Below are 25,318 nucleotides of genomic sequence, written 5' to 3' on the forward strand. Positions count from 1 at the left end.
GTATATTTATGTGTGTGCATGTGTTGTGATAAAAGGATCTCTGCTAACGGTAATGGCCATTACCCACAACACATCTCATCAGCATCTAGAGATATGAAACCAGTGATATCTCTTTAGATACGCTAATTGTATTTAAAGATGAGATAACACTAAGATAACAGTTTTCATGTCCTCTACACTTTCAACTCTGCTCTGAGAGCACACAGTCTGTACATGTGTACTTCCTAACTTTTTATATTATATTTGGATGAGCAGCTGTGCCATCTACAGACATGATGCCTGAGGTGTGTGTGTGTATGTGTGTGTGCGAGAGAGAGAGAGAGAGAGAGAAAGAGAGAGGGAGGGAGGGAGAGAGAAAGAGTTAGAGAGCAGCTGTTTAGAGTAGCAACAGATGCCCCAGTCTCCTGTCTTTTGAGGCGATAAGTACTACCCCCTCTCTCTTCCTCCCTCTCTAGCCGTGTTCGGAATCGCTCCCTATTCACTATATAGTGCACTATATAAGGCGTCAGCCATTTTGTTTGTGGTGTCCGAATTCTCCGCGGAATTTTCGTTCCCTATATAGTCCACTATTTATTACCCACAATTCACCTTGATTTGCAGGGAACAGTATGTACCCTACATTTTCTCCGTTCCCTAGGTAGTTCACTACATGGTGAACCCTATATAGGGAATAGGGAGTGAGGGAACGAGGGAGCGATTCCGAACACAGCTTCTGTCTCTGTCTCTCTTCCTCCCTCTATGTCTCTCTTCCTCCCTCTCCGTCTCTCTGATCCTCCCTCTATTTGATTATTATTTTTCCCTCTGCCTATCTGAGGAGACACCCGGGAGAGAGAGGGGAGATAAGGAAAGTGAGAGTGGTTTTTGTTTGTTCTTTGGGAGAGGAGGCAGAGGATTTTAAGGTTTTGTACCTGTGTGAGTATGGAGGCCCAGCCTGGACATGTCTCTGTGTATGGAGGTAGATTTGTGTCTTTATTATGCAAACAGTTTAATAGTGTTGATAGCAAAACTATTGATGCTGTAATCAAAAAATATTTGGATTTCAAAAAATTGTCAAAAGATTTTGGATTTGCAAACAAAGGTCTTTGATTTGCATTAAAGGGACCCCGAGGAGTTTATTTTTAGTTACGAAACAGTCTCATTTTAAAGTGGGTGAATCTACATTACCCACACTTGTTTATGTGTCCATTTTCGACAAATGTAATTTCTTCTATGTAGTTCATTTTTAGATTATTATTTCGTGGTCGGGTCGTCCAGAACTTCCTCGGAATGATGAAACGATTTACTGCAGTAGCCTACGCTGCCGACAAGAGACAGCGCAAGCAAATATGACCGTTATATATGTTATTATAAAAGTAACGTTACTAGTAAGACCTATGTAATTACCTTGTCGGTGGCCATCGTTCCGTCTTCAAAACACCCGGCTCAGGTAGCTAAGGTTTACGACAGTGCGCGGGGAGGCTCATGGGAAATGTGGTCTTTTTGGGCATTGCAGTGTCAATAGTTTTGCTCTCAAATCTATTTTTTGAAAGTTTTGCTAATCTGCCTCCACACTGTGTGTGTGTGTTTCCTTGTGATAATAATTAATAATTAATTTTATTTATAAAGCACTTTTCATTGTGATACAATCTCAGGGTGCTGAAACAATCGCAAAGTCATTAAGAAAACAAACAAGCAGAATAATAACAGACATACTAATTACAGTAATATACAAACATTATATATAAAAAGCTTTTCTAAATAAGTAGGATTTAGATTACACACACACACACTCACATTGTCGGGGAGGGCATTCCAAAGGTTGAAGGAAGTTGAAAGAAGTTTTGTTTCATCCATGCCCTTGTCTCCTCAAGGTAGGTGTTGAGCCATGAACAGGCAGCCGAGGGACTTGGGGACAGTTTTCAAATACAGCTGGGTGTAATTGGCGTAGCAATGGAGTGATATGTCATGCCTGCTGATGATACGACCGAGAGGGAGCATATAAAGGATGAAAAGAATGGGGCCAAGAACAGATCCTTGAGGGACTCCGCAGGTGACCGCACACTTCTGACACCTGGACGCCTCTAGGGAGGCATGTTCTGTCGTGTCTAACGGACAGGAGAAGAACTGCTTCTGTAATGAGGAGCTTCACTGACCTTTAATCTCAACTCTCTCTGACCCCTGCAGGTAGAGCTTATGTAGCACACCTGAAAATAGAGTGTGTGTGTGTGTGTGGAGGGGGGGGGGGGTGTCTATATGTGTGCTCTTAACGTCTCATTTACACATCTCATCCCACAGCTGCCCCTGACCACGCTTGCAGCCTATGGCGGTGGGGGAAGGAGGACGGGGGTGGGGGGGGCAGAGAGTAAGAGGACGAAAGTGAAATGGGGGGGGGGGGGGGTGAAGCTCGTCATTGGTGTGATGTGCTAACGATTGTACTATATTTGTATCCTGTATTACATTAATCACATGTCTGTATTACTCTCATGTAGTAATCATTTTTATAGAATAATGAATAAACCTCAACTACTTTGAACTGTGTTAATTCAAGGCTCAACAGAGGGCCTTTGCCTTTGTCTCTGAGTCAGCGTGGCCATTAGGTCACCTTTGAAGTGAGTACAGTCTTGTAACATGATCCTAGGAGGACACAGGAAGCTCCTAGGGTCCAGGGGGGCAAAGATCAGCTGATATATTGACCATTCAGAAGACTAGTTGACTTTTTGTGACCATATCTGGTGTTGATGAACATTCCCTGTATGCAAATTAGTTTGTCATGTGATTCCTGGCTTGAAGTTTTGACCCCATGTGTTAGGCATGCTCAATAAATTTTTAATTCGACCGTTTTTGCCTCCTTGAAGTTCTGTTCCACACAAAGTCTATGCATGTGAAATACACTGCACGATCAACCGTACAAGCAAACGAGCAAACGACACGCAAGCAAACAATACACATCAGAGGGAAGGAGGAGAGGATGGAGAGGAGAGGAGGGGAGAGGATGGAGGAGAGGATGGAGAGGAGGGGAGAGAAAGAAAAGAAAGTTCTAGAAGCAAGTCCAGATGCCTGCAGTACTTTAGAATCACAGAACACACACACATGGATGTGCACACATGCGCGCACACACACACACACAAGGCAAGCTCATCACTGTGATGTACGACGTTCTCTGATAGATTAGCTATTGACAAACCATTGGACCACACAAATCCTGAGTCCCAGGGGGCTCATCAAGGTATAGTTACCATGTCTAAGATGGCGGTAATTAAAGCAGAGCCATGGTTCGGTATGATCTGGGATCAATCATGCTTCCATGTTCAATGAGGCCTGTCACTGGCTGGTTTGAACAATCTGTGTCTCACTACGACCACAGCCAGCTGGGATTTGAACCCGACTCTGTCAGAACCAGAGCTCATTGTGGCCACTTGAGAGAGAGAGTCATGACAACAAGCCAAGAGAGGGCCAGTAATACCCTTTATAAAGCATGACATACGGTTATAGATGCTTTGTGACACATTTATGTTTATTGAGGATTTATGAAGGCTTAATTGAGCCTTAATGAAGTGTGTGTGTGTGTGTGTGTGCGTGTGTGTGTGCGCGCGCGTGTGTGTGCGAGTGTGGAACTCAGCTCATCATTCATTCATGGACCTGTGTCCCAATGTTCCCCGTTTCATTAATAATGTATGGTGTCCTTCAATACATGTGAATACCACTAACAGACAAAGAGACCTGAGACAGAGACTTAGAATGTTCCAGCCAGGGTGCACACAGACACACAGACTGATATGAACAATAATCAGCCAGTCAGACGCTACACTAGAAGAGGCTGTGTTTAAGATTACGTTACACAAACAGTGGAAAAACACTAGAGCATTTTCAATTCAACACATGAACCTGTTGTGAAAAACAGCAATAATTGCTTCTTTCTTCTGGTTTTGGAAATGTTTGGTTCCGTGGGTAACGCTTCATATACTTGATATCCCAGGTGAAAGTAAAGGCATATCTATTTTCTTCTGTAGAAAAACTGCAAACATCAAATGTTTAACACTTTGTATCAAATCCTCATGTACCAAGCATGGAAAGCATTAGCTTGCCTCAACCATAAATAATCTTCACAAATGTAATTCACAGAATAATCCTCATAACATTACACACCGACAAAATATCTCAACAATTACATTACAAAAACATCATCATACACTACTTACTTGCCAAAGAACGTTGTGCCTCTCAAAAATCGTACAGGATCAATTCTATATTAAGAAAACACAATTAAGTTACATAACTCAAATACACTTAATATAAAGGCAGAAGCTTGACCTATTTCTGTTGCTACTTGTAATTGCACTGTCGGGGCAGAGCCAATGTATTTATACAATATCTTCTCTGTCTATTTCTGCTTGTCAAGTGCCTCCGTGCTGATTTCCATATTCATTTCAAACATGCTAATTCCAAACTCATTGGTTAACACTACTTCGGATTTCAAGCAGCATACAAATAAAGTAATTATTGTCTGTTTGCATGTGTGTGTTTTTTTTTAAAGATATTTTGGGGGGAGTTTCGGCTTTATTGGACAGGATAGTGAAAAGAGACAGGAAAGGTGGGGGAGAGAGAGAGAGAGAGAGAGAGAGAGGGAGAGGGAGGGAGGGAGAGAGAGAGGGAGAGGGAGAGAGAGAGGAGGCCCGGGCTGGAATTGGACCCGGCCCGCTGCGGTCAGGACAAGCCTTGTGGTACAGGTATGTGCGAGTCATGCCCCACTAGTGTGCTATTTACAGTAACCCTCCACTCAAACCCAGGACAAATACAGTCATTTTACTAGCATGCTGTTCAACTAACATATTGATATCCCCCCTATTCAAAACAAATGCAGATACACCAAGTTCAGGATCCAATGTTGGCCCCCGTTCTGGGAACAACTCACTGTGTGAGGAAGGACTGTCCAAACAACACTTCCTCAGTTTTGGTTCAAAAGATAAAGGAAAAATTCATTAAATCAAATCTGTCTTGAAACCTTCTTTATGGTCACTCCAAAAGGCTGTTATATATGTGGGTGTCATATATACTTATCATATATGTGGGTGTCATATATACTTATTATATACAGTATGTGGGTGTCATATATAGGGAGGGGAAGTAATCTCATCGCCCCCTAGTGGTAGTGTTCCCAATGCCGATTTCTCATAGACCCGTCTTTTGAAAAATTATATCTTGGTCGACACCGAAAAGTTAGTAGAATGCCTTAAACGGCAAATACTTGGAGACAAACTTTATTGATTCTGGTGACCATAGTTGATTTTCAATCACAATCCGAATTATGAAAATATTTTTCTTAAATTCCATTGACTTTGACTGGAGGAATGGAGCAATTACAAAAATTTGAAAGAAGGCGAAATACTGTTTGAAATGCTCACGGTTAGTAGGTTATTACTGTTTTGATAACTTCACCGCAAATGGCTTCGTAGTAATTATTAGAAAATCTGGTCTATGGGAGTTTACATTGAAACTCCTCTCCGATGGGAAGAAATCCGCTAGGGGCGCATGTTGTTTTCACTTACCCTCCCTATACTTATTATATATGTGGGTGTCATATATACTTATGACCGCCCAGAACAGTCACAATGCGTTCACTATGGAGTGTTAAGTCTCTATCATGGATGTATTAATAGAACTGGATACAGCCACTCCATTCACTGACCGCTATCAACAATGAAGCCCTATTGAACCGCGCCATCTTGGCAAAGTTGTAGTCATTTGACTATTTCCGGTGACTTTTGTACTTGCGCAGTTGTGCTTTTCTGGCCTGGAGAGCCGAGAAAGTGCGTCTACATTTCACATAAACGTGAACTTTTTCGTGGACGCGCGTCGGACAGAAAAGCTCAACTGCGCAAGTACAAAAGTCACCGGAAATAGCCAAATGACTACAAATCTAGACAAGATGGCGCGGTTCAATAGGCCTTCACTTTAGATTTCGAATCCTGGGGGCTTGAGTCTCTATTCGCCTTATTCACCTCAGCTGCCATATTGGTCAGTCTGACGTAATGAGGGGTGCGGGTGCGGAAGTGCCCGTTGCCTTCAATGTTAAAAGTTCGCTGTAAAAACACCACTTCAAGAACCGAAATAGTCCAAATAACAGGCTGAATACACTATCGGGGTTACAAACTCATCATTACCAGACTCCGATTGTTTTTCACTGCCGTTGTTTTCGCGTTTGGAAATACATTGGAGTGAATGCAGCTGACGGCTAACTATGGCTTATTCACCTCCATGTATTTCCAAATGCATCCGCACCCCAGACTGACCAATATGGCTGCCAGGTGAATACGGCGAATGCAGTCTGGTCTATCACACACCAGACCCCTCAAGTGTGTGCGTGTGTGATCAATTAAACTGATCGCTGTGAGATCTAGTGCAACACCATGCCTCAACCCTTAGCAGATCAATCAGATCTCCAATCAATGTCCTCAATCAGAACAGCAGCTCTTCCTCGTCAAGAGGACGGACGCCGGTCTCCCCTGGAGGACAATGCTCGCCGGTTACGTCCCCGGTGAGGAGGGACGGCCTCTGTGGTGCAAACCTGTGGACCAAACGTAGGTGCTAGTGTGCCTCGAGTTGAACATCATTCAGATTTTGTCTGGGGCATGTTGTTTTGGCAACGAAAAGGTGCCTCCGCCACCTGGTGTGACGACGGCTCGGCTTTGAGCCTGGTGGTGATAAGTGCTCGTGAGGGTGTGTCAGGAGCTGTGATTTGTATTGATCACCATGTCATTTACAAGCACTGTGCTCATCCACTCTGATTAGCACAGACTCTTAAGGACAATGACTTTCTATAGGACCTCCATTACGTGGTATGACAGGAGATTGGTCCGGTCTGAATGAATGTCCATCTCTTCTCTTCTTCTTTCAAGTCTCTCACGATTTCTTCTTCCTCCTCTGTAGTTCTCTCTCTCTCTCTCTCTCTCTCTCTCTTTCTCTCTCTCTGTCTCTCTCTCTCGCTCTTTAGCCATTGTAGTAGGCCACCAGAGTCAGTCTGGGTCTGGGCCAATCAGTGGGAGTCGTTTGTGCCGGGGGAGGGGTTTGGGGATTCGAGGGAGGCACACAATCCACCGCCTCTGAGGATTCGTGCTCAGACATGGGAGTGGGCGGGGCTTCGGCCGCCGCCGCTGCTGCTGTTGTGACGTTGCGTCTGTTTCCATGGCAATTGTTCCGGAACGACGACGCCCTGAATGTGGAGCCTCGATGAGGCGTGGAGCAACCGAGGAGAGCCCTGAAACACCTGTAGAACTACACACACACACACACAAACACACACGCACGCACACACACACGCACGCACGCACGCACACACACACACGGACACACGTACACACACGCACACACACACAAATTATTCTGGACGCAGTATAGAGATTTGTAAGATCCAACATCCTTCTAATGACGTGTGCTGTCGAAATGCACCAAATATCTCCCCTTCTCTCTCTCTCACACACGCTCTCTCACACACGCTATCTCTCTCTCTCCCACACACACACACACACACACACACACACACGCGGATGCTGGCTGTGTGTCCCCTGAGCAAACGTAGTGTACTTAGTATACTCTCCAGTTCCGCTCGTATACTTAGAGTCTACTACATTTTCCCAGGAGACATGCAGTGACGTGTGGCCTTCCTCCCTGGCCACACCCTCGCCACGCCCTGGCCACGCCGCAGAGCAGCGCAGACGCCAGGTTCCGGCTTCCTCCTTCTCAAATCTGAGCGACTCGTACGGTGCGAAGATGCGAAGACCGTCCGGAGACAACAAGCAACCGGGCCCTTTGGCCCGAGGGGAAGCGAGGCGGCAGGGAGAGTGAAGCACATCCTGTCCCAAAGTCTAGTCTGGACCTCGGGGGAAGGGGGGGGGGTTATTGCCTGGTTAAATAAAGGTTAAATGAACATTAAGGGAAAAAATGGAGTTGGGAAGAGGAGGGTAGGGATGGAGAGAAGGAGGTGAGAGAGGCAGAGAAAGAGAGGGTTGAGAAGAACTGGGGGGGGGAGTGGGTGGAGAGAGGATGAAGGTGGGATGAGACGGAGGGGCGAGGGTGGAGAGAGGATGAAGGAGGGATGAGAGGGAGAGAGAAAGGACGAGGAGGCAGAGGGGATCATCTCTGAGCTCATCTCACAGAGGAGGCCTAAAACAAGCCCAATCCCACCCAGGTGTGTGTGTGTGCGCGTGTGTCAGTCTGTGTCTGTGTGCGTATGTGTCTGAGTGTGTGTTCATTTGTGTGTGTGTGTGTGTGTGCGTGTGTCAGTCTGTGTATGTGTGTGTGCGTATCTGTCAGTCTGTGCATGTGTGTTTGTGCATGTGTCTCACAAACCATCATCCCACGCTGCTGTCTGCTCCCATCTGCCCTTGAGGGAAGAACGACAGGATGGGTTAAGAGCAGGGGAAGTATTTGATGACGCTCCTGTCACTCGTTTAAGTGTGTGTGTGTGTGTGTGTGTGTGTGTGTGTGTGTGTGTGTGTTTCGGCGTTGCCTCCTCCCTACACCATGTGATGTGTGTCTGTGTGACGAATAAAGATGATTGTTTTGTTTGTTGGACTGTGGGCACATGTGTGCAGTTCACTCAACTCCCCTCTGCACCTGTCGCGTGTTAACAACACACTCGTGTGTGTGACGTGATCATGTGACGACGTGATCATGTGACGGCAGCTGGCGTGGGAGAGCGATTCCTTCACCGAAGACCCGACACAGTTCGCGGTCAAGCTCCACGCGCACACACACACACACAGACACATACATATACACACAGACACACACACACACGTGCGCGCGCCGGCTGGCGGACGTCTGCGGTCGTGGGGGGAAACGTGCTCCTCGGTGAGTTTCGTGAATCCGTGCAGCGCTTGAAGTCTTCAACTCGCCTCAACAGACTGTTGCCATGAATAAAGGCTGGGAGGAATTGAAGACTGAACGCGCCACACAGGCGTCCAGAGCGCGTGCGTGTGCGCTCAGTCAGCAGAACAGTAAAAGTTATTGGTTTGAGATTGCGGGGGTATTTTCTATAGGGTACATTACAATAGAACAAAAGTCCTTTTCTGCTCTATTAAATCCATCATGCCGGTGGTGTCACCGTGAACTCAAAAAGGTCGAAAGCAAAACGAATTTCTGAACGATGATTAAAAAAAAGCCGTGCAAACCGTGATCAAATAATCAGACAATAATTAATTGTTGAACAGACATACCCACACACCCATACACACACACGCACGCACACACACACACTGATAAAGAGAGTGATGGTGATGAGAGAGGGAGGTGAAGCAGAGAAAGGTCACAGTCACGGTGTGCGTCTCTCTGATAATGGCTTGACTCACAAGCCGGGATCAAAGGTAGATTAAACAGGCTTTCCTCCTCTCCTCTCTCCTTCTCTCCTCCCTTCCCCTCCTCTCCTCTCTCCTCCCCCCTCCTTTCTCTTCCTCTCCTCTCCTCCCCCCACCCCTGCCCCCACTATCCCCTCATCGATTCGTCTCTCCCTATGCTCTTTACTCTACTGTTAATGCTGTTTCAATAGTTGTGCTTGTTAAAAGTGCTTGTTATCTGTGTGTGTGTGTGTGTGTGTGTGAGCGTGGGTGTGCATGCGTGTGTGTCTGGGGGCGTTGATGACACAGGCGTGTTGCTGGGAAGATGAGAAGCACGGGAGACATGATGGATGAGTTCTGTCATTGCGACACCCATCTGCACTTCAGATGTGGCGTGTGTGTGTGCGCGTGTTTGTTTGTTTGTGTCACTGTGTGTGTGTGTGTGCACGCGCACAGTATCTCACCTGTCTGGTTGGTATATTAGTGTTGACGATGGTGTGTGTGTGTGTTTCTCACCTGTCTGGTTGGTATATTACAGTGTTGACGATGGTGTGTGTGTGTGTGTGTTTCTCACCTGTCTGTTCATGTATATGTAGATGACGGGGTTGATGACGGTGGAGGTCTTGGCAAGTAGCGAGGGGATGATGCTGGCCTCCGGGGTCAGGAGGTCACGAGGGCCGAAGGTGGAGAGGAGCGCCGCCACGCCGTAAGGCAGCCAGCACGCCAGGTAACACGCCACCATGGTCACCACCATCAACAGCACTCGTTGCTCCCGGCGACGAGATACCACCGTGGTGGTACTGTTGACCTGGGGGGGAGGGAGGGGGTCAGGGAGACACTGATCTAATTTCATGGTTGAGGTTGGGGGGGGGGGGGGGGGGGGGCTATATGTACCGGAGGAGAGGACGCGCCGACGGTCGGAAGGGAAGTGGTTTCGGGGATAATAGTCACAGCAGTTAGTGAAAGGTACTGTAAGCGTCTTTGAAAGCGACCACAGAACATGAGAGGGTCCTTCAGGAAACCATTAGAGACCGCAACCAACAAACTAGAGTGGACAGACAACTCGAACAGGGGGAAAGAAAACCTCAACAAACCTCCCCCTCTCTCTCTCTACTGTACTGTACTACTGTACCATACCTCTAATTTCACTGTTGTTATTTTCTTTCCTACACTCCGCATAACGAGGGGAACGTGTTCAGGGGGGTGTTCCAGAAAGCGTAACGAGGGGAACGTGTTCAGGGGGGTGTTCCAGAAAGCGTAACGAGGGGAACGTGTTCAGGGGGGTGTTCCAGAAAGCGTAACGTGTTCAGGGGGGTGTTCCAGAAAGCGTAACGAGGGGAACGTGTTCAGGGGGGTGTTCCAGAAAGCGTAACGAGGGGAACGTGTTCAGGGGGGTGTTCCAGAAAGCGTAACGAGGGGAACGTGTTCAGGGGGGTGTTCCAGAAAGCGTAACGAGGGGAACGTGTTCAGGGGGGTGTTCCAGAAAGCAGGTTTAGTGAAAGCTCTGAGATTGCTTACCCTGAGATTGAACTGCATTGATTTGAATCAGATAAATTTACAGATGAGAATTAGCTCATTATCCAACTCTGGCACATTTACACTGAAGTGAAAACATGAAAGAAGGAATGTTGATTGACGTGCACTGTCCCCTTTTAATTAAAGAACTAAATAAATGACCAGGGTTAGTAAACTCAAAGGTTTTCACTAAACCTGCTTCCTGGACCCCCAGGTTCTGTCTATCTCCCTGCCTGTGTGCTTGTCTCAGTCAGCCACTCAAGACAGCCGTCATCACACTGCATAACTTTGTGTGTGTGTGTGTGTGTGTGTGTTTGTACAGTATGTGTGTCAGTGTGTGTGTCTAACTGTAGCCTACACCTCGTGGAACACAACAAGTGCACACACACACACACACACATACACACAGCACAACACACCCAACTTGATTGAGCTGGTCAGAAAATCTTGACACACACACACATGCACAAGCAGTCACAACTACACACACACATGCACGCATGCACACACACACATGCACGCACGCACACACACACACACACACACACACACACACACACACACACACACACACACACACACACACACACTGTGACTTTGTATGTCTCTCGAGAACAGACCAAATCCTTTGTAATCTGCTTTAATGTCAATGTCATTCTATTTCTATAGCACCATTCATACAAATCAATGCAGCACATGGTGCTGAATCATGTTAACACAGTGAGAGCAAATTTAAAATACACAAAATAATAAAATAATTAAAAATTGAAAGATAATGTTAAGCTTTAGTTAGTCTGGACCAGGCAGAGGACCGTCAGAGGAGACTAAAATCTCTCTTCTTCTTCTGCTCCTCATCCTCCGTCAGTCTGTCTGCTCCTCATCCTCCGTCTGCTCCTCATCCTCCATCAGTCTGTCTGCTCCTCATCCTCCATCAGTCTGTCTGCTACGATCGGATTGTTGCTGACGAATGACGACGACAATATTCTCGGCACCAACAACGATCGTAGCGCAGATAATGTGAGCCGGAGAATAGCCAGTCTGCGCGCTGGCCTGTGCGCATGCGTGCTGGAGCAAGTGGGGAAAGGCGTGTAAAGATCATATTACAGAGGCTAAAGACCCCGTATTTGAAAACCACAACAATGCCTCGCGTTGAGGAATCTCAACTGTCGATTCATCCAATCTGATTGATGAAAACAACCGTTTAGCGGCCGAAAATAGATTTTGAGAAACTGCATTCTCGGTGCCCCGATCACCGTCATTACATGGATATACTGGCTTGCGCTGGATTTTAAATTTCTTCTACAGGCCTCCGAACTACACCAAAGTGATCTCGGTGAGTCAAACTTCTTATAATATGTCGTAAATAAGGTCCAGGTTGTCAAAAACGAGCATTGCCCTTTAATACTTTATTGTTCTGGTCATTGTAGTTCTTTCCCCTGAATATTTACGTGTGGTCTTCGGATGTGGAGAGTGGCCTTGTTGCCATCCATACCTTGCTGGCTCACTTCTGTGCTCCGTGGGTCGGGTGTGTGTTGTGGTGGTTAAGATGTAACTAGGCTGTGTGGGTGGGTTGGAGTTGTTGAGCTAAGTGTTCGTGTGTATTTGTGTTGTTTTATGTATTCTGTAATTCATTGTTTAATGTTTGTATTTGTGTTATAGGACCCCCTCGAAAATGAGATGATACATCTCAAGGGGCTATCCTCAATAAATAAATTCAAATTCAAATTAACCCTTAATGAAGAGCTCCCAATTTAAGTGTCTTAAATTTTAATCCTTAATCCTGTCATCAGCCGTTTCCCAGAGCCATCTCTCTCTCTCTCTCTCTCTCTCACAAATCTTCAGACTAAACCCCAACTCCTAACTTCTAACTGGGGGAGGGGGGGGGGGGGGTAGCAGACACTCTGCAGCACGGAGGGGGGGGTCTGGTCACGCTCCTGTAAAGCTCTGGAGCCCACCTCCGGTCGGAGCGGGGTAGGCCTACAGCAGAGCTAACCGCCGTCACCACAAGGAGAGTCTCACATGGCTTGGAAAAGCTGTCACGGTCTTACATGGCGTGAGGGTGACTCATACATGGTTAAAAACACGTGACCCAGCGTGTGCAGTGCACCACCAATGCCTAGAGTTGAATCGGTTAAACTCACTCCTCAGCATTAATACCGACCCCCACCCGCATCGAATCGCTAGCTTTTTAGCAGTACAGCAGGCTAAAGACGAGCTTACGAGCGGTAGCACGTGGGTCTGGAAGCGAGGTCAGAAGCATTATCTGACGAGTGTCGCGGTGACGTCTGCTACGGTAGCGCCTGTCCAAGCCTCAAGAACACATGCGTTCCGAATTGCATACTTCTACTTTTTACTACCAGTACGTACTACAGCTGCCCCTAGAAAGTACGTACTTTGCGCGCAGAATGCATCCAATTGGAATATACAGTACTACCTCGTCATAACATTGCGCCTTGAAATTTGACCACGCGCCGCAGTCCATGAAGCGACATTCGTCTACGGCTCATCAAAACTCCGCCGTAACTCGCACATGTGACATAAGTTCCGCTGAGCACAGGATTAAGGGTCAGAATAGCCAGAGAAGTGTGCTGGCTTGCAAACTGCAAAAATACACCAGATGTAGTAGGACATCCTGGTATTTTTGCCATCCTGCATGTGGCATACTATGTATTGGGACATACTACCTCCATTTTTTGGCATACAGTACTATATACTAGTAGAAGTAGGCGATTCGGAACGCAGCCATGAGCTGTACGAACGGTTAAAAGGTCAGGGGTCACCTGTCTGATTGCTGCCAACAGCTTCCCGTAGGAGAACACGATGACCAGGAACGGCAGCAGCAGGCAGAAGGCGAACAGACAGACGATGTAGGAGATGTTGTTGGCGGTCTGGGTCCTCCAGTCCACTGAGCAGGTGGTCCCGGGCCCCTCGGGGCCGTAGCGGCTCCAGCCCAGGAGTGGGGGCACCGTCCAGGCCACGGAGTAGAGCCAGGAGAAGCACACGCCCCCGAGGGCGGACCGGTAGTCGCGTCCGTCCACCTGGGTCGGGGAGAGCATGGTGCAGTAGCGCTCGTACGACACCATGGCCAGGGAGATCAGAGACACGATACCTGGAGGAGGGGTACACGCACACACACACATATATACTTGTAACCGAATGACAAAGTGAGGACTAGTGTTGACGCACACACACATACACACACACACACACACACACACATATACACACACACATATATACTTGTAATCGAGTGACCAAGTGTCCCAGGTGTGAGTCCCAGGTAGTGGTAGGGACTGGTTGGTTGAACTCACTCCTCAAAGGAGCGCTGACAGTCCCTCCAAGAGGGACGTCCCTATTGGCGCAACTGCATCCGCCTCACAAGCGGGAATTTGTGGGTTCAAATCCTGGCCTGGCCAAGCCCTTAACATGGGTTACACACACACACACACACACACACACACACACACACACACACACATGTAACCCTCCCAACCACCTTGCTCATTTATGCAACATAAAGTGAAACTCACTGGGAACAAAAGCATGGGAGGAGCTATGGTGGGATGTACCAAAATATGCTCGTTATTCTAGGTTCTCACTAGGGACAATAGAAGGTCTCAGGTAGCCCCATGCACACTAAATATGGACTATACTGTACTATGAACACAATCTCCCATGCACTTGAATATTTGCTCTTGAGCCCCCACTCTGAATAATCAGAGAATTATCTGATTCACATTACACTCTAAAATATCAATGATGCAACAACCACATATATTCTCTTAAGCTTTTAACCATCTGTGTGCATTTATTTCACACAACTAACACATCATCATCAAACATTTACAATAACCATATAAAGTACCCCGGGGTTTCAAAGAAAACAAAATAAGTATTGGACTATCGTTGGCGCGCTTGTTGGAGCTCATAGGAATCCTTCAAAGAGAGGGTCGTTACTCACAGTCTCGGTATGGCAGCAAAGAGTATTTCCCAAATGCAAGGAAAAGCGAACCAGCGTCGTCCCCTCCACCGTGCATGCGCACTTTTCCTTCAGCAGCAGAAGCAATCAGCCCTCCTCTCACGACCAATGACACGAAAATGAAGGCTATACTTTGCAGGTAATAAAACAATAAAGTTAAACGGACTCAATTGCGAATCAGACGGCACTACTATTTTTCTAAGTGCCCACGTACTGACGGCCCTGTAGCTAGCTGGCTAGCTATCCCCGTTAGCCAGCCAGGCTTGCAGGTTTTGTTACACTTGCACTCTTTTATGTCCGACGATGTCCACCTTCTTTCTCCCGTATTCAGTTAAACAGTTATTCACCAACTCAACATTAAACTCAATTCTTAATACGCTATAGGTAAACAGTAGTTGGAACTTTCTATTTTCCTTCTCCCCAAAATAACTCTCCACTCTCCCCACATCCGGGCGCCTTTTTCACTCTCACCCCCTCCAACTCCAGCACCCACGATTGGCCCAAAAACACAATTGTACCAGCCTGATAATAGGCCACTCTGGAACACTTACTGAACATGACACATCCTTACTGGTCTATGCGTCTCTCTATCATGCCTATATTTTAACCCTTTATACTATCACGTTTAACTACATAGTAGGTAACCTGTAGTAACCTACAAACCAGGTTTTGAAACTGGTTTTCTCTGATTGGAAATACTTCACACAAAAAATGAACTTACAACACAAAGTAATATTTCCAGGGGCACTACATACAGTAGATACACACACAGGTATATACACACAAACATGCATATACACACACACGCACAAATATACACGCATACACACACACACACACACACACACACACACACACACACATTAGGACACACATAAAACCATGAACACATACATGCTCAGTTTTAGAGTTTATGAAATCCCTTGTGAATGGGACGACATTAGTCCTTGATTCCATGCTACAGTCAGTAAGCCATTAGCACTGAGCCAGATTCTAGCGGACTGATTAGTCCTTGATTTCCACTAATCAGAAGATATCGCTAATGAGACTAGAAGGCCACTCCAATGACACCTGCTGCTACGGCAACCATGATGATTACAGCCAATCATAAAGCCCTCCATACCGCCATCCAGTAATGTAAACTGTAGACAGAGGTAGGGTGTGTGTGTGTGTTTAAGTGTGAGGGTGTCTATTCGAGGTGTGTCTGTGTGTGTATGTCTCTCTCTCTCTCTCTGTGAGTGTGTGTAGGTGTTAGGGTGTCTAATCTAGGTGTGTGTGTGTGTGGGTGTGTGTTGACTGGAGAGGAAGTAAGAGCTCTCTATAATCAGTATTGAGTGAGCAGTGTGATGTACAGTAACAACCACAGTGCTGCTAAACACAGTTTCAAATTGGACTCAGTTTCACACCCCCTCCTTCTTTCACATCCACACAGATACACTTTTATCACAAAATAAAACAGACATGGACATGGACACACAAGCAGACACGCAAACTCACCAAAGTCAATCTGAACGAGGTTAATTGGAAGTTAAGTAGAGCCCCTCTCACCCTACCTCTCGTGTGTTGATGGGATTCAGATGACTTTAGGGGTAAAACAGCTTTTCCCCATGGTTGCAAATTTCAAGGAATTGCATTAATCGATAACTGTTAACCTTAACAAACGATAGTCGATTAATTGATAAGAACGTCCCGCGCTGGACTGCGCTTTGCTCGTCTTCTTTCGCTGTGTCCTTGAAATTTCCCGGCATCCCAATTAGCCTTCACTACATGGCATGGCGCCCTCATGTGCCGTCAGACGTTAAATCATGATTACATTTCACGCAACTCCCGTTGAAAACGTTCGTTCCCCCAAAAAAGTTATGTTCCATTAACAAGCAATTAATCGAGTAACCAAATCTTACTCGAGTAAATTCTTCGGCAATTAATCGATAGTCGATTAACTATTAACATCCCTTCCCCATTGGCTTATCATTGAATGATCTAGATGTCCCGGGGCCAGGCGGAGACATGCTAGACGTCCCAGGGCCAGGACGTCCCGGGGCCAGGCGGAGACATGCTAGACGTCCCAGGGCCAGGACGTCCCGGGCCAGGCGGAGACACGCTAGACGTCCCAGGGCCAGGACGTCCCGGGGCCAGGCGGGGACACGCTAGACGTCCCAGGGCCAGGACGTCCCGGGGCCAGGCGGAGACACGCTAGACGTCCCAGGGCCAGGACGTCCCGGGGCCAGGCGGAGACACGCTAGATGTCCCAGGGCCAGGTCGCCCGGGGCCAGGCGGAGACACTGTCCCCTAGTCTGCTAGAAAGGAGCTAGGTGACAATTTACATACTAGGCTATTACTGCCTGTTCCACTAGACCCACAACCACACTGTGATGTTGACGCAGTAGCATGAGGTTGAGTGTCATTAACAAACTACAAATGGTGTTAAGAGAGCACAGACCTCAGTCCATGAATGCATTTTGTGGCTCGTGGATCTGCCCTGTGATTTGGATTCACTCCCGAATTTAATGGGTTCTTAGATGACCAATGCCACACCCCTCCACAGAGTTTCGTGAAAATCAGTCTGGTAGTTGTAGCGTAAACCTGGTCTAAAAAATGAATGGTGGTGAATGGGCGGCCGTGGACCGGCCACGTGGTTTGGATCTGCTCCAGAATTTATGGTTTCTGGGGTGACCCTTTCTACACCCCTCCACGAGTTTCATGAAAATTGGTCTGGTAGTTTTTGCGTGATCCTGGTTCAAAAAATGAATGGCGGTGAATGGCCGGCTGTGTTTGGGTGGCTTGTGTTATGGGTTCTAAGATGACCCATTCTACTATGGGGTTAGATCTGTTTCAATACTTGTCAATATACACCACATGTTTCACAAATGTTTTTTGGTGATTCACAAATACATTTGTGTGGTTCACAAATAAATTCTTGTTTCACAAATGTTTTTTGGTGATTCACAAATAAATTCTTGTTTCACAAATGTATTTTTGTGGTTCACAAATAGGCTATATTTCAAACTCACAAACTTGTATTTACTTGCACCTGAGACACGAACCATTCTGGCGAGAGAGACACGAACCATGATATATTGACAAGTACTGAAACAGATCTAACCCCATATGCTACACCCTTCCACCGAGTTTCGTGAAAATCAGTCTAGTAGATTTGCGTAATCCACTCCACACACACCACCGAAAACATTACCAAAAAAGCGGATGTAATTAAATTCAGGAGCAGCTCGCTCTAATTGGCACAGGTCCTGGCGCGAGAATGCTGCCAAATATAGACACGCAGAAACTCGGGAGAACGAGATCCATAGGCTAGCCTATTTGAGGTCTGGAATGATCATTCATTTACTGATTCCTACTCAGTTAATGTAAAAAAAACAACAACCGTCTTTTGCAGTGACCCCGCCGCCAATAACACTGCCTGAAATAGCTAAGCAGCTGTCCGTCTGCTCAACAAGTTTGTTTGTTTTTGCGAGAAGAACTGAGAAAAAGAGCCTAGAATGAATGACAGGAGGAATTACGCAACTTAACCGACATTTGGGATGGTCCACTGAAATTTGACCCCAAAAAAGTAAATAACTGAAATCTGACATATAGTAAACCATCGCAGATGATATATGTGGAGTGGTCAAATACTCACCCAAGCACGCGTTAACGAATCCATACCAGACGCATCCCGCGATTCCGATCAGCCACCTGCCCTGCGTGCTGGCGGCGAAGCTGAACGGGGTTCCCAGCACGCTCACCAGCAGGTCGCTGGCGGAGATGCTCACTAGCAGGCAGTTGATAGGGGAGCGCAGTGTCCGGTGCCGGCAGAAGAGGACGAGGACCACAAAGTTATTGAGGAAACCGAACGTGCCGATGAATCCCAGGCACACTGCAACAACGAGATGCCCGGTGGGGCTGAGAGTGCGCGAGACCCCTGTGCCGTCTCCCGCTGGACAGTGCGCGCAGCTTAAACTCACATTTGACACGATCATATCGGCCTGTGAGCGTGTCCAGCGGAGTTGTGAGCAATGAAAAAAAGAGAGACCCACCAGTTTTGCTGCCAACTACCACTCAGCCCATCACATGATGTGGAAGAACTGGGGGCAGCTGCATCGAAACGGCTTTCCAGGGTTGAACCGTGGCTACCGGTTACCAGAGGCATAAAGTTTGTGTTTGAGTGATCAAATCAGGAGTTGGATTGTTTGGCTGCAGCCCTCCGCCGTGTGGCCGCGCGCACTCATGTCTTCGCTTTCTTAACTGGAAACGAAATGCGCGTGGGGGCTTTTATCGCCGCCGCCAGAACGACGTGCGCAGCGCTGGAGACATCACCACCACGACAGGTTAAAGGAAAACAGTTTAAACAATGAGGTCTAGACTTTTTTTTTTCTTTGGGGAGGGGGGGTGGGGGATTAATGGTCATCATCATTTGGTGAGGAGTGAGAACATTATCTCTTTTTCGTTGTGTGTGTGTGTGTGTGTGTGTGTGTGTGTGTGTGTGTGTGTGTGTGTGTGTGTGTGTGTGTGTGTGTGTGTGTGTACTGCCCTATGTCAGAGCGATGGATTGTGAATGGCTCTCAGCAAGACATCAAGATATCAGAGGTGAGGCAATGCAATTCACTCTTTGCAGAAAATCAATGCTATTTGCCCTGAACTTTTAACTTTCTTTCTTTCTCTCTCTCTCTCTCTCTCTTTCTTTCTCTCTCTCTCTCTCTCTCTCTCTCTCTCTCTCTCTCACACACACGCGCACACACACTAAGCTCTATGTCTTCCTACACATACTCTAAGCTCTGTCTCTCTCTCTCTCTCTCTCTCTCTCTCTCTCTCTCTCTCTCACACACACACACACACACACACACACACACAGCACTCTAAAGTCAGTTAAACCCCCATTGGACTCTAAAAGGTCAGGCCCTGCCAGGTGCACAAGGGATGACGGAGCAAAGGCACACCACACACACTCATACCAAACTACACACTTAGATGTCTGTAATTTAGCTGCACAGTACTGTAAAAACTTACAGTATAATACCACATTTCTTCATTACAGTAAAATACTTTAGTTTATATTGCATTATGGGTAATCTTGATTAGGCGGGAATCGTTTACAGTATATTTTAGTCTTGCTGTAACCTTGCTGTAACCTGCCTGTAATAAGCCATGGCAATAATACAGGATTGCTGTAAAATAGCAGATGTCGTCACGTCAGATCACTCGCTCGCGCTCACACACAACAGTGGCCCTCCTGGAGAGCCAGACTGCGCGGAGGATTTCTAGAGCGGTAAGTTAGATAACGTTATAGGTATATTATTATATGTTTTTCCTGCAAACTTTAACCATAACATTTTAGGATTTATGCTCTAATCTAGCTATTGCAATATTGTTTGTGTAGGGGATGAGCCTGCAACGTTAGCCAGCTTGCAGTCTCAAACCAAGTCTTAGAATGATTCTAACGTTAGCCAGCTAGCTAGTACTCGGTGCGTTAGGTGTGTAGGCCTAGTCTTAAATTAGCTAGCTGACGTTAATATATGTCACGAAATGTGTACCTAGCTTGCTAGCTACGGTAGAGTTGTTGCTTTTGTCAAGTTTCCACCGCTGACAACTTAGTGAGTGATTTGGGGTTAGAGAGATCGACTGTTGGGTTTGATTCTTAGCACGCTAGCGTTGTCATGTAGTTTTTCGACATACTAGAGCATGGTGCATATTCCTTGTAGGCTAAGTTGAAAACTGCATGGCAATAAACACATTTTAATTATAAAGAAGCGCGTAAAACGGCATTATCAATACGTGTGCTCCAGCGCCTTATTGCTTTTTATTCCTGAACGCATTACGTCCAGCGTGTCGGGACGCCTGACCAGTTGAAGCGCGACGAGGCTCTCTCTCATCTTACCAAAGTGTTATGTCTTGCCCGAGTAACCTATTATCTCAACTGATACTCTACTAAAGTACTCTTATACGAAGTCAGACGGAGACGGATTCCAACGTGATGGTGGCTGTTCATTTATTTGACTACTGGAAGTCAGAATACACGTCACCCTGAACTTGGTAGTACCAGTATAGGCCCACTAGGTGTGCATGTAATACCACCATGTAAATTATTTTAAACACTTACCAATTATGTATTGGACAGAAATGCATGGAAACGGCAAAAGTAGGTTTAATATCATCTCATATCAGCACGGTCAGCAAGCATAACATAATTTTAACTCACAGAACCCCCTCCCCCACACACACACACACCCTCTCCCTCCAGTGTTCAATAAACTGTGGTGATGTGTTATGTACTGGATTAGAATAATTGAATCACATTTTATTTCCTTACAGCTCTACAAGTGCACCTGTCCAGTCTTCTGCAAGTATTAGCCATAATAATACAGTTTTTATATTTTGTTTTACTACTGAATTATCTCTCACCATTTCTCAGATAGTGTGTGTGTGTGTGTGTGTGTGTGTATGTGTGTGTGAGAGAGAGAGAGAGAGAGGTACTGTAGATAGAGAGAGAGATAGTGTGTGAGAGAGACTGTTTAAAGTAAATCCAATTTTAAAGAGTGGATGGACGCAGTTTTTATATTTTGTTTTACTACTGAATTATCTCTCACCATTTCTCTCTTGCGCTCTCTGTCCATCTCTCTCAGTACTATGCCTAACAGTCTGTGTCCTACTTGTCTGTGTCTTTGTCTTTGTTACAGCGTGTGATGTGAGCACTGCAGCTGTCCTATCAGTGTCGAACGCCGGAATCCAATTCAGCCGGAGTCATCAGTTTTTCAACGTCAGTGTTGCATGTGTTCACCACACATGTAAAAGTACATAGGAATGTGGCCAATTATTCCTTTGCGTGTGGTGTACCTGAGTGCCCTTGCACTTTAAAAAAAATTCAGTCTTGACTTCCACTGTAGACCAGTGAGAGCCTGCTGAAAAACTGCAGCTAGCTCAATACTGGAAAGATCAATGAAACGATGGTCTCTATGTCCAAAATACAAATCCAGTCTAAGGTCCAAAATGTTTTAAGTGAATCCCATAAAAAATTTATGTATTGTTTTTTACTGTTCATTTTAAAAGAAAATTAAATCTAAATTATTATATATACACACTAAGAAAACGAATGAAATGTTAATTGTTTCTAAACTATTTTAATAAATATTTTTTATTAAGAATATTGTTTGGATTGCCTTTTGATTAATGTTATTCTGATGTGTAGTAATATTACACTATTAGTAACTGGAGAATATTACAGAATTTAAATAGTATGTCATTAGTAATCATTATTAACTATTAGTAATTGTTTTATTTGTAATATTTTGTAGCAGTACCAATAGTAATATGACTGGGAATTACAGTACAATACAATATTATAAAATACAGTAGGAATAGAGAAAATACAGTAAAAATAGACAAATACAGTACTAAACTGTTTTGAAGTCATACAGTATTGTTCAATGTACTGTAAATTACATTACAGTAGTATTACAGTAGTGTATTGTAAATTGAAATACAGCAACTTGCTGGCAACCGTGCTGCCAGTAATTTACTGTAAATTTACAAGGAAATCATTAACAGTGCACCACACACACTCATACCAAACTACACCACACACACTCATACTGTATCAAACTACACCACACAGACTCATACCAAACTACACCACACACAGTCATACCAAACTACACCACACACACTCATACCAAACTACACCACACACACTCATACCAAACTACACCACACACACTCATACCAAACTACACCACACACACTCATACCAAACTACACCACACACACTCATACCAAACTACACCACACACACTCATACCAAACTACACCACACACACTCATACCAAACTACACCACACACACTCATATCAAACTACACCACACACACTCATATCAAACTACACCACATACACTCATACCAAACTACACCACACAAAACAAACCAAATAACTAGCCAAACGATAAAAAACATACCAAATAACTAACCAAATGATTAAAAAAAACATACCAAAAAACTAGACAAACGATAAAAAATATACCCAAAAACTAGCCAAACAATAAAAATCCTGCTTGTTTTACATAAAATACATATGTGAAATACACATATGCCCAAATCCTTTAGAGAGTGCAATAGGCCTAAATAGCCTGGGACTAGCCTACTACCCTAATCAGAGTTTAGGGTTGGTTACTTGAAACACATGATTCGAGAAGGTTATTCATTTGCGTACGCTTTTGGGGGACAGATAGTGTGTGTGTGTGTGTGTGTGTGTGTGTGTGTGTGTGTGTGTATGTGTGTGTGAGAGAGAGAGAGAGAGAGGTACTGTAGATGGAGAGAGAGAGATAGTGTGTGAGAGAGACTGTTTAAAGTAAATCCAATTTTAAAGAGTGGATGGACGCAAAAAAACATAACATTTGATGGTTGTGTTTGTGCGTGTTTGTATGCGTATGTGCATGTTTCTGTGTGTGTGTTTTTGTAACCCAGTTGAATTGTTCCACTCCTAACCCGCTCCATCTATAGCTCTAGGTTTTCGGTGGCGTAGCTGAAGTGGTGTTTATGTAAGGCTGTCAAGTCAAGATCGAACCCAGCGTGGGCAAGTAAGGGTGGACGATGCTGACGGGCGACACAGTGACAGGTGTGTGTGTGTGTGTGTGTGTGTGTGTAATGAAAAGGTGATATTACTAAGGAGATTTAATCTCAAGGAGACGATCCTGGTTCAGTCAATGTTTAATGTTTAATATAAAATATCAGAGCGTCTGTGTGCTGCTGTCTTAGCAATTTCCTCAATTTCCTGTGCCTCAAATATTGATGACAAGAACACTGTTCTGCATGTCTCACAGAGAGCAAGTTAGAACATAGATATGAGGAACACGTACTGTAAGTAGTACTGAGAGGTAATGTAGCTGTTCTGGTGTGTTTTGAGCGTGTGTGTGCTCGTGTTTCTATCTGATCTATGTGTGTTGTGTGTTGATCTATGTGTGTTGTGTGTCTTTGTGTGTTGTATTTTGTGATTTGTGTGTTTTGTGCTGTGCCATCCTCGCCGTCAGTTCAAATAAACGGAAATAAACAAGGAATGTCAAAGAACAAGGTGGCTGGGCAGGGAGGAGGGAGGGGAGGGAGGGGTTGAATATCTTTGAACCAAAGGCTTGTTTGATGGATTCAGGGGGTGGGAGGGGGAGAGAGAGAGAGAGAGAGCGAGAGAGCGAGAGAGAGACAGAAAGGGAGGACTCCTTCCCTCTCTCTCTCTCTCTCTCCCCTTGTGTTTGCCCGCCCCTCTCTCTTTCTCTGTCAGGGGACTGCTTGGCTGTAAGCGTCAGCAGAAGCATCAGTATCCACACCATTACACACTATCTATCCCCATCACGTGCACACACACACACACACACACACACACACACACTCACACGCACACACACGCACACACTCACACGCATGCACACGCACACGCACACACACACACACACACACGCACACTCACACTCACACTCACACACTCACAGACACACACACACACACACGCACGCACACACACACACACACACACACACACACACACACACACACACACACACCGTCCCCCAAGAGCTCAAATATCCTTTTCACATGTTATAAACTCAGACATCCCACACAGCGATGGGAATAGCCTTGGGGCTGCGGTCTGGACAAAGGCGGCGGCGGCGGCGGCAGCGGCGGGCACTGAAGTGGAGGAGGGCTCAGACACCAGAAGCACTCACAGTCGCTGCTACGACCACAGACAGCTCCCGCGGGAGTCGGCACAGACGCCAGGCTGCGACTGATGGAGGGACCTAGCTGTAGTTATAAAAGAGGGCCGTGTGTGTGTGTCTCTCAATATGTGTGTGACAATGGGCATACGAGCAGGGAAAGGTCTTAGGGGGAACGGGGGTGGGGGGTGGGAGAGAACAGATGAACTGAGATGAAGCTGAAAGAGAAAGATGGGGGGGGGGCACAGAGAGAAAGGACAGAGAGACAGAGGAGGGGGAGGAGAGAGAGAGAGAGAGAGAGAGAGAGCGAGAGCAAGAGAGAGAGAAAGAGAGACAGAGAGAGAGGGAGGGAGAGAGAGAGACAGAGAGAGAGCGAGAGAGAGAGAGAGAGAGAGAGAGAGAGAGAGAAAGAAACAGAGAGAGAGGGAGGGAGAGAGAGAGAGACAGAGAGAGAGACAGAGACAGACAGAGAGAGAGAGAGAGAGAGACAGAGAGAGAGACAGACAGAGAGAGAGAGAGAGAGACAGAAGCTGAATCCCAATCTGAGTGCGCAAACCACCCTTGCGGCCCCTCGTACTTGCGGCCTGAGCACTTAATTGATGTCAGCTGGAAGGGCCAGAGGGTGCAGGGCCGTGAATTAAATGGGACAGTACTTCCAGCGGCTTGCCAACGATTCCCAAGCCAGTTTAGCTCAATGCCCCTGTTGTAAAATGTATCGGCAAATGTCATCATTTATGTGTGATGCACTCGGATCATGAATGGATGCACTCATGCACTGTCACATGAGACGCTGTGGACTGTAGGTATTTTCTGCTCCTAAGTC

At 46.0% G+C, this 25,318-nt stretch overlaps 1 protein-coding gene across 1 annotated transcript; it reads right to left on the bottom strand.

The window, feature by feature from the left end:
* Positions 1 to 6,966: 6,966 nt before the first annotated feature.
* On the bottom strand, positions 6,967 to 18,782 carry tmtopsb (teleost multiple tissue opsin b; the record flags this gene model as incomplete). The annotated part of the gene is made up of 4 exons (XM_084442818.1): positions 6,967 to 7,251; positions 9,886 to 10,119; positions 13,607 to 13,935; positions 18,443 to 18,782. The coding sequence occupies 4 exons, from the start codon at positions 18,780 to 18,782 to the stop codon at positions 6,967 to 6,969; spliced, it is 1,188 nt and encodes a 395-aa protein (XP_084298944.1).
* Between the last annotated feature and the right edge of the window lie 6,536 nt (positions 18,783 to 25,318).

This window comes from Borostomias antarcticus, assembly GCF_949987555.1.
Source record: "Borostomias antarcticus genome assembly, chromosome: 9".
NCBI classification, from domain to species: domain Eukaryota; kingdom Metazoa; phylum Chordata; class Actinopteri; order Stomiiformes; family Stomiidae; genus Borostomias; species Borostomias antarcticus.